At 35.6% G+C, this 14040-nt stretch overlaps 1 protein-coding gene across 1 annotated transcript; it reads right to left on the bottom strand.

The window, feature by feature from the left end:
• Positions 1 to 2242: 2242 nt before the first annotated feature.
• On the bottom strand, positions 2243 to 11004 carry LOC146136339 (alpha-(1,6)-fucosyltransferase-like). Its single transcript, XM_083395933.1, has 8 exons — positions 10906 to 11004; positions 8795 to 8885; positions 8409 to 8733; positions 6525 to 6714; positions 5166 to 5363; positions 4409 to 4562; positions 3803 to 3950; positions 2243 to 2587 (listed from the first exon to the last, which is right to left on the bottom strand). The coding sequence occupies exons 1-8, from the start codon at positions 10986 to 10988 to the stop codon at positions 2442 to 2444; spliced, it is 1335 nt and encodes a 444-aa protein (XP_083252059.1). The 5' UTR covers positions 10989 to 11004; the 3' UTR covers positions 2243 to 2441.
• Positions 11005 to 14040: the final 3036 nt, after the last annotated feature.

Genomic DNA, 14040 nt, shown 5'->3' on the forward strand with positions numbered 1-14040 from the left:
TAAGACGCAGTAAGAATATCAAAGCCCATAAAGAAGTAGATATCATTTTGAACATGGTGAAAACTATGTTGGAAGTGAATAAAGAGTTATTCGTAACGTTTAAATAGTACCTAATTCTGTATGGGTTTTGATAATTCTTACAAGGACTAGGTGATAGGTAGGGCGATTATTTTTGGACCGAAAAAAATAAGAAATTTTTACCTAAAAATATGTTTTTTAGACAAAATTCTGGCCTATTAGAAATAAATTGGTTTAAACAACATATTGTTGTTTGAAGTTTTGCTGTTGTGTCTGGGCATCCACACGTTTTTGATGTTTTACTGTCTACCGGACGAACGCAAATCAGTTATTTTATCGGGTTTATGCAAAACTTATAAACATGCTTAGTTGATATTTTTGTCATTTGAAAAAGACGAACAAATGTAAAAATGCCTAAAAAAGCAAAACGCTGTTATCTTTAGAAAAATGTTGTGTAAACAGTTCAAATGCAACGTAAAAATTAATCCCAAAAATTAACAAAGACCTAGTCCTATAGTCAGGGTTGCCATCGACATGGACACAAAACAAGGACAACCGAAAAATTAGATTAGCATTTAAAAAGCGTTTTTGGACATACATTGTATTTATACGAGCTGTTTCATATCACATTCCATACTTTTTGCCCGAAACAATCTGCTCCAGCAATTTATCAAGGTTTATGGTTTGCTTTTCGGTCTAATCCTGTTAATGTTTCTTAAAGAACGCTATTTAAAATATCCGACACATAACGCGATCGACCAGGTGAAATGTGGCGATTAAACGGTCGTTCGCGATTGAAGTGTTGGCCACCCCTGGTTATAACTCTACTGATTAATCGAAGTGTCGACTGCACTGCACCCATTTCCCCATTATCAACCACTTAAAATGCTGCCTTCGCCGCAGCCTATTCTGCTGTAGCCTAAACAGCAGTACCTAACTGCCGTTTACTGCTAAAATGTCGTTAGTCACTGTATCCTGGTATAGCAGCTAAAACTGACCACTGCCCTACCTATCTCACTCATTAGCAGTAAAATCCTGAGACTTCTACGCCACGGGGACGGGAGTACCTTTTCATTTTTTTGAAACTCGGCACAAAAGGATAATTTTAGGATATTATTCAACACTGGTTACCAGGGGAAAACGATCGAAGTTCTTTAGTTGCTGAAAAGGCGAAAATAAGGACATTTCTTACAAATAGAACATTTAAGTTTTCTAAGACCTAGCCCTTCAAAATAAGGACAAATCTTAGAAATAAGGACGGTATGGCAACTCTGCCTATACTTATTGAAATAGGAAATGGGATAATGGCAAATCACAAGCGAAAAAAAGACAGCAAATACTGTTCAATACATTTGTTTAAATCAGAGATAAACAACTAAAAATGAAGTTTTTAGCAGAACATAAAACGATACGCAAGGCCTGCCTTCTGCCGGCTCACGTATACCGTGGCGTATATTGCTCTAATGAAGACATAATGCAATTAAAATGTCGTTGAATATAACTTAAAACTAATTTTTTTTGATGAAATTTTAACTGAACCACAGTTTCAAAAAGCGGAATATAGGGTTTGTAAACGATTTTATGTGCATTTATATTCGATTTTGACTTGAAATAATTTTGACCTAACGTGTAAATTTTGACAAATTTTGAAGTAAAAAAATAATCGCTCTAGTGATAAGACATCAATTTTTACTTTTTCAGTTACGCTTTTACTGAGCACAAAAACGACTTGACGAAAAATGCCATACATCCGGTTATAGAAGTGATTAGGGGTACTTAATGATTCGTATTTCTCAAAAATGCTTGCTCTACGCAATTCATCAACGATTTTGATCAAACCATTGGTTACACGGTCTGTTAAATTGACAAGGAATGGCGTCGATTTTTAGAATCCACAATGGCGGCATGGAACTTTTGTTGGTTAATATATAGACTCAAAACTACACAAATCAGTTGAGTCTTGTTTTCATATATTATCCTAGGCAAACGTAAAAATAGGGATACTATTTGGCCGTACGATGTACTCCATTGCCTTCGTCTTTTCTTACTTGCGTAACGGCATATATACTATTTCTCCCCTCTCGTGTAGGCTACCTTGTGTAGTTTTTTTATTAGTGGACAAATTTTGGCTGCGATACGAAACGCATTTGTTAAGTGCTAGTAATGCTGAAAAAAGTATTAAGTAATGTGAGATTAATGTTAAGTCACCTCTGATGGGGGTAATTATAGATCCCTAGTCTGTAGAATTACTTTAATTCACTACAGAAGCAATAACATCGGATTTCATCAGGGTATTGGTTTTCAATATGAAGAAAAACGAGAAAAGTACAGTTCTTGGTTAGTCTACAACATGAAGAAAAAATGTCGCAAAAGACATCGCGTTTTGATACTCTATTTGAATTCCAATTAAATAATAATGAGTTTCAGGTATAGCTGAATAGTGGTTCCACGATGTGTGCCGGGTATCGACCGCGTTCACCTGTCCTCCGATTCTCCCCGTACCACATCTCAAGGCCGAAGATTTTGTGGATCGGGACTATTGTATCTTGTATTTCCAATACTAACCTTCCTAAAGTAAACAAAAAATGTTTTATTTACACATTAAATTGAATGTGTGCTTATACGTATTATCATTGTCACGTTTAATGTTTTGCTTGCAAGCAATTACTGGGTCTAGTTTGGTATTTTGTAACGAAAGTTGCACTTTGCAAGACCTAAATATTCAATGCAGTAAACTTTTTGTACCGGCCCAAAATACTCTTTTAAGAGCTGTTGCAGGTCCGCTACGTGAAACCACTACGACAAACGAACGGGTTAAGGATTTTTGTTTAGGGAAAATGAACATTTTTAAAATGACGTCACAAAGTTACGTCAACATGTGACGTTATAAAACAATAAATACTAAAGGCATCTGTTGTTGTTGAGCAAACTCAGGTACAAACATAAAAAAATGAGTTTTTTCATTTCGATATAGTAAAACCTTAATGAAAAGGACACGTCGCATAGGGTACATAAAGAGATTCTAGTATTTCTTGAAATAACGGATTTTATAGTTACAGAGAAAATTGCACTTGAGTTTATAGGTCTCCCGGTGCAGCATCCCATCGTATGCATAGCGTTGGGCTGAATAGACTTATTGGGTTTTTATGAAACAAAATATCTCTTGTTGCAAAATAAACTGTCCTTTTCAATCAAAACACGGCATGTTCAAGTTTGATGTCTATTCGTCGCAAGGCAAAACTTATTCTAGCAGGAAGCAGAACCGAACCCAAACCGGATCTTTATGACCAAGTGCTGTCTTAATTTTTAGCCAACCACTTTATTATGCTGGTTATAAATATTAGATATATGCAGCTATAGAACTACATTTTATGAATAAACTAAAAAAGGTCTTTGACAAAAGAACCCGTATATTTGCGGAAACTAGCAAAAAGTGATTTACGCTGCAACAATACAAAAAATTTATAAAAAATATAAATTCGTCAGCTAAAATTTGTTATTTGTTTGTTAAGAGGTTGCAACAATGAGCTGCTTGTTGTTTTAATACTTTGTGGAACTTAGATTAAATACTAGTTATTATGTTTGACATTTTAACAAAAACAGTAGGCCTACCACTTATAGTACGATATAAGCCTGACGAGTTTTTGCTGCCTACTAAAATTTAGTTTCTCAAGTTTATGCTGAATGGGAACAAGACTTCCCTTTACTTAGCAAAGGATAAGAATTTAAACGTTAACGTTTTTCTCCACTATGACGCAATATAGACTGAAAAAGAAACAAAAACCTTCAATATCGCCGGTTTGTTCAAATACAGCCACGTGGTAGATGGGTTGTTGTCGATAGAAAAGGTTGTAACCAATGTCGAGTGACTTCACCATGTGCATCGCGTCGCCATGTTCGACTTGCATTAACTCCAGCGCCAAACGGCACAACTGTACAAAATGATAATGACAATTTTAAGAACACAATTTGTGTTTGATAGGGTTTAATGAGGTTATTCTATTAATAATTTTTAACAAGTTATTGTGTTTAAAATTGTGTTTTAGTTAGGTACACTGCCTGCTCAACCAACCATATAGTATAAATAGGGTTAGAAGCCTGTGTTGTCGGTAGAATACACCAGATTACTTTTATATATAGAACCAATCGCAAACCAAAATGTTACTAACATTACTTTTAATAGACAATTCCGAACACTACTTTGCATTTCTGTATATAAGCGTCTTGACTTTAACTATTTCGTTATATATTTATAGGATATCAGTTTTACCGTTTGGACTAGCAAATGGACGGCTAAGTCAGACATATTTATTAAGGTCAAAAGTTTATCTGGAACGGTTATGCAAACACGGAGCTTTCCGACCATTTAAAAAAAAACTACAAAACTCACGTTTGAGGAAAACGTACACACCAGGAAATCGCAATGAACCATCTTGTAGAGGTCCAAAGCGACAGACAACAAACCGTCGCTATATCGCCTTTGGCTTTTGTTTGACGCGACTTCTGTATGCTGGGTGTCGTGAGACACTTGATAGTTTGGATATCTATAAAACAAAAAGTATAGGATATTGCTACATAACAGACTTCAGTAGACCCATCAAAACAGAATAAAGTTAGTTTTTTAGGTAAAGTGGCAGTATTTGCTTAATGGTGATCCTTTTGGTCTCAACAAAGTATTTTTTATAATTTGGGTCTCAACAAATTTTTTTTTTCAAATCGTATTACAATGTTGATGGGCTTTCGCACAACCGTGGTTGTTTAGGTCAAAGTACGTGTCAAAGCAATTTAAAACACGCCAAATAAAGACACACGCGCGAGTAAATAGCGATAAGATATACGAGTCTCAAATTTCCACAAGCACGCCCTCGCATTTACCTGCATGGTCGTGGAAAAAGCGTTACTGGAGGTCTGCGCTCAATCGTACACGTTGGGTGTAAGTGAAAGCGTGCTATACGGCATAATATGACCCCAAACTCAAATTAAGATTAAGTGTAGCAATAATGGCATCAATATTTTTTATTACGCGCAGATATTCCGTTAAGCTTTTTTCACGATGTCGTAATTGCAAGCGCGTGTCTGTTGAAATGAGCCACTTGATTTTCAGATTTTAACTTAAGCAAATACGGCAATCAACATAAATTGGTTACTTCTCTTGGATTTCTTCCACAACTGTTGGATCGTCGGTTGCCACAAAAAGGTTTCTTTCAACCACAGTGATACGGCCATGCCTGATCGACAACACCTTTTCGTGTCTTTCATACCATCTCTCAACTTGATACAAGTATTCTTCAACGGCAAAAAAACCGCTCTCCCGTTTTAATTTGTCACCACGACGCACATGTATGCTGAAAATATGGCACAACAAAATAAAAAAACAAAAAAAAAACAAGACAAATAAACGACTAAACTCTTCTTACGTTACCAAAATTAAAAACATAGATTTCATTAATTTCATATAATTTAAAAGGTACTAAGAAAAATATATCATTTTACAATGTCATCAAAGTCATCTTCTTAGTTTACTTTATGCGTACATCTTATGCTTATTTTATTCTTCCTTTGACACACATATAGGGATAAATTGCCAATTGATGAAATGGATAAACTCCACTTATCAAAAGTGGCTGGAAACTAAACTAGAATATTGTACTCCAGGTAACGGCACCGATACCACCTAAGTATCGCACTAGAACCGATACCAGGGAGAGACCATGCCTTCTTAAACTGAATTCTTAACTAAACGAAGTAGGAATATTGAAGGCCATATATAAATACTTAACATTTTTTTAAACGGCCCTTTACAATCTAGGTTTATATAAGGCGATCCATCTGCAATTAAGCTGGACAAAGGAAATGGCGTCGTTATTCTCTACAGCCATGATTTCGACGAGAAGATTTATTACGTTAGACTCAAGCAAAGTTTGCTACCACTGAATAAGACAAAACTGTCAACAAAATAAATACACTGTATGTTGTTCTTAAGGTAACTTCTATGTCATGTCACGTTTAGACGTAAATTCGTAAGGTCAACTATGAATACAAAATTCTGGACCAGCATTAGTGTTTACCCACTTGATATATACAATCAGCTCCAATACCATTGGAAATCACTAGTAACAACCATTGTTGTTAAAATTTATTCTTGTAACCTGAGTAAAATATCCCTTTGATTACAAGCAATGTTTCACAAAAAATTACCCCAAAACGAACCATATAGCAAGTTGAAATCTTGTTTAATTTACTATAGTGCTCTTATATAACCGGAGTTATTAAAATGCATTTAATTCAAAACAAGTTTAAGTCACGTCATTTTCCTAAAAATTTGGCCCAAGTAATTTGCCAAAGTAATTTTGCCCCAAAGACTTCGTCAAGTCAAATAATTTAAAACAGTGATCTTTTTGGTGCCGTTTTTACAAGGTATGCACTCAAGTGATCATTAAAATAGCTTTACGCGCCAAAAAGTATAGCATAAGGAAACTATCCTCAACAAAGTTAAACACTAATACCCGACAATTGGTCCACTCTGTCCGCGACGAAACGCTTCCACCGTTTGCTGGTGTTCAGGCTTCAGTTTAAGTAGATAGCCCGCAAGTTGGCCGATCCACCATGCGGTGGGGTTAGAGTGCAGTAAGTTTACTTTGTCGTGGACGGATTGAGGAATGCCCTTCAATTGAAGAGCAGCGATTGGGTTGGTATCTAAAATGTTAGAGTTATTTTTGTTTAGGTAATTTCTTTCACTAAAAGTTATATAAAAAGTTTTGAAAATAAATATGTATCAGCAATTTTATTATTGGAAAGTCTAAACATTTTAAGACTTTGTAAAATACAAGAAATTTGTTTTTCCATTTCAAACAGTTTTTTCAGTTTAAAACTTCAAAAAATTGTAACAAACTTGTCTAAAACACATTTGCTCTCTCAAACCTCAGCGGTAGGACTGCAACTGGGCTTTTCAACTTATGGGCTGCAACCCCAAATAGGGTGACCAACTGCAGTTAGTTCACATTGTCAGATTTATTAAGATAGGTCCAAAACAAGATTTCTAAAAAAGATTAAGAAAACTGTGGGACAAAACCGAAGAAATGGCCTATATTTATTAGATTTCTAAATTTCAGTAAAGAGATTTGGGTCGCCGCGAAAAAAGGTTTGAAACACTTGTATACAAGATTAACTAACTTTGCAATATGGCCAGATAAACCGGTAACCTTTAGTAGATATGCTTTCCTAAATTGTAACACTTAATAAAAAAGTAGGCCTATACATTTGTCGAGATTAAAACGTTAGTAAACGCCAGGGGTCCCCAACAGGTTGGTCACGATCGACCAGTCGATCGGCACGTGTCAGATGTTCGACCGCGTTGATTATGTTGGTATTTCAAAAATAGGCGTTTTTAAGCAATATTCATATAATTAGAACAAAAAACAGTCCATAAACCTTGGAAAATTCAAGCAGCACAAATAGCGTATAGTTATAGTATATGGTGGTCTGTGGGCTACCAGCTTGTATCAATATGCTTTATAACACCGTATACCTCACGGATGCGCTATGTGGAAAAATACTGGTCACGTAATTACAGTAACTATCGCGCACAAGCGGAACTTTAAAATGCCCAATTTTTGTGTCTGGACAAGCCAAATGCAGCGCATTATGACGTCCTAACAAATTGAACTTTATCGCTTGCTTGCCCTGTAGCCTATCAGCAGTTGCTCGTTTGACCAAATAGTAAGTAAACCGTGTCAAAGTAACTGTACTTAAGATTACCGCTCACAATGTTTAATAAATCGAAACCTATTTATTTACAATACAAGATTCACACAAAAACGGGTGCATTAGGGCGTTTGTTCTTGTGACTTTATTACCGAACTGGTCGATCGTGAGTCTTTAAAAAATATTTTTCAATCAAACATATGTTGGCCACACCTGACATACGCAAAGTTGAATCTGCGACCAGGCCCTTGTGGAGTCATACCATGGCCAACGATAACGGCACACATTATATCGCGCAACGGATGCCTTCAAATGGCTTAAAACCGAAACCAGGCGGCTTATTCCGGACAATAGCAGGCTAATAGTATAATACTGGGAAATAAAAAGTATACTATTATCCCGAATAAGCCGAGTGATCTCGTAAGCCTTTTCTGAAGGCATGGTGTTTTTGAGTTTTTTTTTAGTTAGATCTTTTTTTGCATTTAAGGTATATTTTGTGGATCGGTGCAACCGTTCCTTGCTAAAGTCGACATACCTGAAACTGACGTTACATCAAGGACGTAAAGAAAACAGCACCGAAAACGCTTAATTATAGCTACCATTTAAAAAATTACAATTAAACATAAGAGCCATCGAAAGCAAAAAGGCAAACATCCTAAAGTTGTGACCAATACATTCGCACTTACTTGTCATCCGGGGAAAACTATTGCCATCCTTGTAATCCTGTAACACGGACGATCGTTTTCTTCTTAAGTTTATATTTTTCTCCACTTGATTATACCTTCCTTTCCCCTCAAGTTCATTTCTGTTACTTGTGTGTACATTCGTGTAAAATACGTTTTGCCAAGCCTTTTGATTCATGGAGGATTTTTCGTTTTCGATTAACCGAAAGCTTTTTCCTTCGTTCAGTATACGGTAGGAGCAGGAAATAAACGAATGTAAATTGCACCCAAAACCACACTTAATATTTTCACACACTTCAAAGTCACCACCTGGATTGTTAGCGCTTTTCTGAAAATAAAAAATACGCTTTATATTTTTAAAATTTACTTAAGAAAGGCTTGTTCCCTACTTGAATTTCATCAAAATAACTGTGCACTTTTTTGCCAAGATTTTTCAGTTCGTCGTTAACAACCTTGGATTCTGTTTCCGATGATGGAAATCTGTAAAGCACACCAAACGCAAAAAATAGTCATGGTCTTAAATATTTTAACGTTTTCGCATTTAATATAAAAGCTTTGCGGATGTTTATATAACTAGGCAAAAAACAGACAACACCACTACAACTTTTGGCCAGTGGTGAAACTAGAAAAAAAAATAGCGTGACGCATTTTTATTTAGCAAAGTTACGTCATACCACGAAGACCAAAAACTAGTAACTTAAAACCTTGAGGTTATCGTTCAATATTTTGCGCAAATATGAAACTAAAATCTTAATTTAAAATAGCCTACATTTAAGGAGATGGATACAAAGCGTTTGAACGACAAGACAGTTCGTTTATTGAGTTCAATATAGCCACAAAAATCTAGAAAAGACGTAACGCATTTAACCCAAAAAATATTCGCACATTCCTCGATATAGTGGTATTATTTTCTACCAAAAATTAATAATCAAAAATACACTTCTAAGACATGTCTTAGTAACAAAAGAACATGTTTTGCCGGAACGTCGTTAATGACTGTTTTACATTTGTTTCAACGCTAAAAACTAAGTCTTTTGACATAACACATCACATCACCTAACTTTGGACTTGAACAATCGTTTGTCAAGTTTCACGTGATTGGACAATGTCAACAAGATAATAATAAGTTAGATAACAGCACAACTATAAATAAGTATAAAAATCGACAGGCTTGGAGATTCCCAAACGCAAATATTTAGATTTCTCTTATTATACCTAATTACACGATTTCTTTGTCAAAAAAATTAACGCCAATTGAAACCAATGTTTGTGTTGCATAGGTTTCGTCGTAAACATGGTATTTAGTCATAATTTGAGTTCCTTTATACCAGTGGTATCCAACCTATGGGTCGCGACCCCGAATGGGGTCGCCTAAAGTTTTTGTGGGGTCGGCATCGCTCATCATATTTATGCTGTTTTAGTAGGATTAATGTATTTTGTTTGCTTTACGATGACGTCACACTAATAAACATAATGAGGCAAACTTATGTTTCTTCTACTTAAAATTCCTGATTTTAGCTCTTAAGAGCTGTCAAATAAATGCGAAGCAATCAACGTACCCTACGCTGTCTAATTATGTTATTGAAATTTTCATTCCGTTAAAAAAGCATGACATGCGGTTGTGCTTATGCAAGGTGGAGCAGCGTTTGCAAAAACTAGTGGATGCTGTGCAGGCGCAACGATCGCATTTGAATGCAATTCACTGTTGAAACAAATTGGAATTTTTGCGTTCGTTCGTTTCATAAATTCCCATTTATTTGTTAACCAAAACTTTCTAAAGGCAATTATATCACAAAAATTGTGGTACACATGTGTAGCCACATTTCTCTTGAATTGTGTTTAATTTACGCATATTTGCTTCAGTTACTTTGTTCCACAACTAATTGAAATATTTTTATTCGTAATTGACAAAAATGGGGTCGCAATGTAAATTATGATTTCATTTTATTAAAATTGTGGTCGCTTGTTAAAAAGGTTGAAGACCACTGCTTTATAAGTTTGGTATCAAGTCGACTGCCATAAAAAGGCCCGTTTACACTAAAGCTGCGCTAAACTGAGCAAAATGTGATTTGCATTTAAATTCTATTGTGGCGAACGTTTCACACTTTGCTAAACTCAAGTCCCGTGCAGCTAGCAAAAAGTTGGAGCGATTTTAGTTGTTTAGGAGCGATTTTCACGCTTTGCTTGACTGCCATTGAAGCGTGATTTTGATTAGACTATTACGCAGCCATAGTACAAACTCAATTTCACGTCCAGCTCAGCTCAGCTGTAGGCCTAGTGTAAACAATTTCACGCCCAGCTCAGCGCAGCTGTAGTGCAAACAGTCTTAAAATCGGACTTGTGCCCAACTTACGATAATACCTGGTATCGAATTTGGCTCATTTCTGACAACACAATATTGAATATCCTTCTTATAATACATATGACTTGTAAGTTTTGTTTTTTTGCTTTCACACGGCAATAGCACACAAATAATTGAGTTCTATAATACAAAACTTACCTGCAGCAACATATGAAGTGATAAAATGTGACGGAAAAGAAAGTTCCGACCATCGCTATCACTATCTTCTTCAGCGAAGCCATTCTTTGTCAAACATCCGACATGAAACAAACTATCGTACCTTTAAACTTCACAAGAAATATCTATCAATCGAAGTTATCTGTTTTCAATATAAATTTATCGGTTATGTATATACAATTTAATGACGTACATACGTGCACGATAGGAACAACTTATAAACCATCAATTCACCCTCTGAATAATATAGCAAAATAGAAAAACAACTTTGTATATTAAATAAAAAAACTAAATTTATTTGTCTAAATTCTGACAGTTGAAACTAATTTTAATGGAGTCACAAAATACCTTAGCTTACAAAGCTTCTTGATTATTTTACTTCATCTTACTAAAACTAGTACCGGTATTTTACAAGTAGTTCAACAACAATTGGTTTTGCTCTCAGGCTTTTTTGATTCGTTGTGACAAGCAGTTCAGCCGATGTGTCTGTTAGGATTAAAGTTTCCGGCGTTTGTAGTTTCAAAATTACATTGCCTTTTGTAAATGTGTCAAGCTTCTACACAATTGTGCTATGTTACCCACATATGTATAGCCAGCGTTACCATCTACTAAGACCAAAAAATAAGCACGCTACAACGAAAAAACAAGCACGGTAGTGACAACTCGGAGCTAATTCGAGATTTTATGGGGAGTTGGGGTCCAAATACAAATAATCCTAAAGCAGCTGTTGTTATCTGCACCAAATGCAGCCTAAGGCAGCCAGTTTACTTGCACGAAGCTCGAAAATAAATGCGTTTGTTTGGTTGAATTGGCAATATTTTTAATTTAAAAGATGACGTTACAGCTTCGGCCAGGGTTCACCAAACTTTTTTTCATAGAGGGCCAAATAATTGTAAGGTCTGCTGGCCATCGAGCGCCGGAATATTACGATTTACGATTGCGGACCAGGTATATTTTTGTCGAACTTTATTAACGTGATTATTATCAAAGAAAATTTAAAAAAAAACATGCAATAAAAAAATATTAAGGCCCAAAACATTCATAAACAAGCCACACAAGCACACAACTCAAAAATAAGCCCAAATCCTAAAAATAAGTACCGATGGTAACCCTGTATATAGCGGATCATCTGTTATGTAATAACTAATCAGTTTTATCAATTTTTTTTTGGAAAATATTCAGGTAATATAGAATTAATAAAGTTTTAGCCTCACGTGTGAAACCTCATGAAGGCTTATAGGTTTAAAACAGTGAACTAAACCAAACTGACGAAACGTGGGGCGAAGGTATCATATAGGCTAGGCCTATTGTCATTAAAAGATGCGTTATGACTGTAGTATTGAATATCCACTTGTTGTTGCCTACACCAGTAGAGAATCGTTTTCATGCAATTTGTTTTGAAGGATTTCTGCAATGTTATTACGATGGGGAAATCGTCATGTTTAAACAACCATTGACGCAAAGATTTATGTGAATCCAAGTAAAAAAATTGCGCAACGCGCGTTAAAATAATCTATTTAAATTGATTTCTGCTGAAATTCTGGGTATGATTTAGTACCATTTTTTAATTTGTCTTTGTTGACCACTAACAATTCAACAGAACCGCAGGTATTTCAACTACGACCTATACTAACTGCTAATCTGCTATTGTGACAGAAGTAGGCTATAGGCCTACTCGAAGAGACTGTTTCGTTTCTTTAAAACATCCTAAAAACTGTAAACACACTTTATCAGAGTGCAGATATCCGCCCATGTTTTCTTAATTGGTTGCAAGTGATGCTGACCGCAACATTAAACACGATTTAAATATAAATTATTTCACCGGGAAACGTTGATTTCAATAACCATCAGTTGCACTCAGTTCAGAAAAAAAAACAACACTAACACGCTATTTAAGGATAATATGTTATAAAAAGTTTTCTATCCTGAATTTTCTCCCATACACCATAACAATTTTCTGAGACACGTTATTGGAATACTTCCAAAAAAATCAAGTTGAACTTCAAACCCTGGTTCGACGGATTTCCAAGCATTGACACTAACCTTCTTAGCGGTTAAACGACGCAACTAAATAACGATCTATTACGCACATGTAGCCTAGAATTGTTACGGTTATATCGGTTTTACAGTTCAGTTAATGAAATGCAGCATTTAATGGTAAAAGTGTATTAATCATAAACAATTCAGGTAACAGTGCAATATTACTTGCAATTAATGCATGACTTTTTTACTTTAACTTCACCCGATCCGTTAGAAATTAGTGCGTTTCTAAGCAAAAAGGGATCAAAAAGTCCGACTTTTAGACTTTGAGGTCACGGACAATGCACTAAATGCCTTAACAATGTGCTTAAAAGATTAAGTTTAATAATACTTGACCTACCTAAACCCAAACGCTAACCAGCACCATACACTAAATAACGTGCATTGAATTAATAATTACATAAACGCTTTAGGCTCCAATACCTCAATTTGTGACGTAACAATCCTATGGTACCAGACGAGAAACTATCTTATGCCCACCCAAGGCTGCCACTCGTAGGGATATTACCCTACGGTAGGGCATTTTCACCTAAAGTAGGGGGTAGGGAATACCTACGGGGAAAAGCGTACTTTGTAGGGGAAAGTAGGGTTTCGTAAAAAAATTTTCGTAAAAAAGAAAATTATGGGGTTTAGACACGTGCAATGGAGTTATTTACCAAATAACATTAAATTATAGAACTTGGTGTGAAAATACTAGGCCTACAGAAAGAAGGCACTATACTGGCCGTTTACCGAACTTTAAATTTCAAGCTTTGGGGACCGGCTCATTCTTCTAAAATAGAAAATTAAATAAAATAACTTTAAAAAATAAAAAATTTAAGTATGGAAGCGGGTTGCCGGGCAAATTGCCTCTTCCTATTTTGTTTTTAGCCCACTTACGCCAATGGAGTTGTTGTAGGGCCCCTAGATTTACCCGCAAAAGCGTAGGGATAACGTAGGGTAAAACTGGCATGTGTGGTAGGGCAAAATGTAAATTTAGAGTGGCAGCCTTGTGCCCACCCGAGTTTGGGCTTTTTCACCAGCATTCAAATAATTATTACATTAACGCACATTATTTGAGTTAGGGTTCGGGTTAGC

The sequence above is a fragment of the Ascidiella aspersa genome, chromosome 8 (genome assembly GCF_963924565.1).
Source record: "Ascidiella aspersa chromosome 8, kaAscAspe10.2, whole genome shotgun sequence".
NCBI classification, from domain to species: Eukaryota; Metazoa; Chordata; class Ascidiacea; order Phlebobranchia; family Ascidiidae; genus Ascidiella; species Ascidiella aspersa.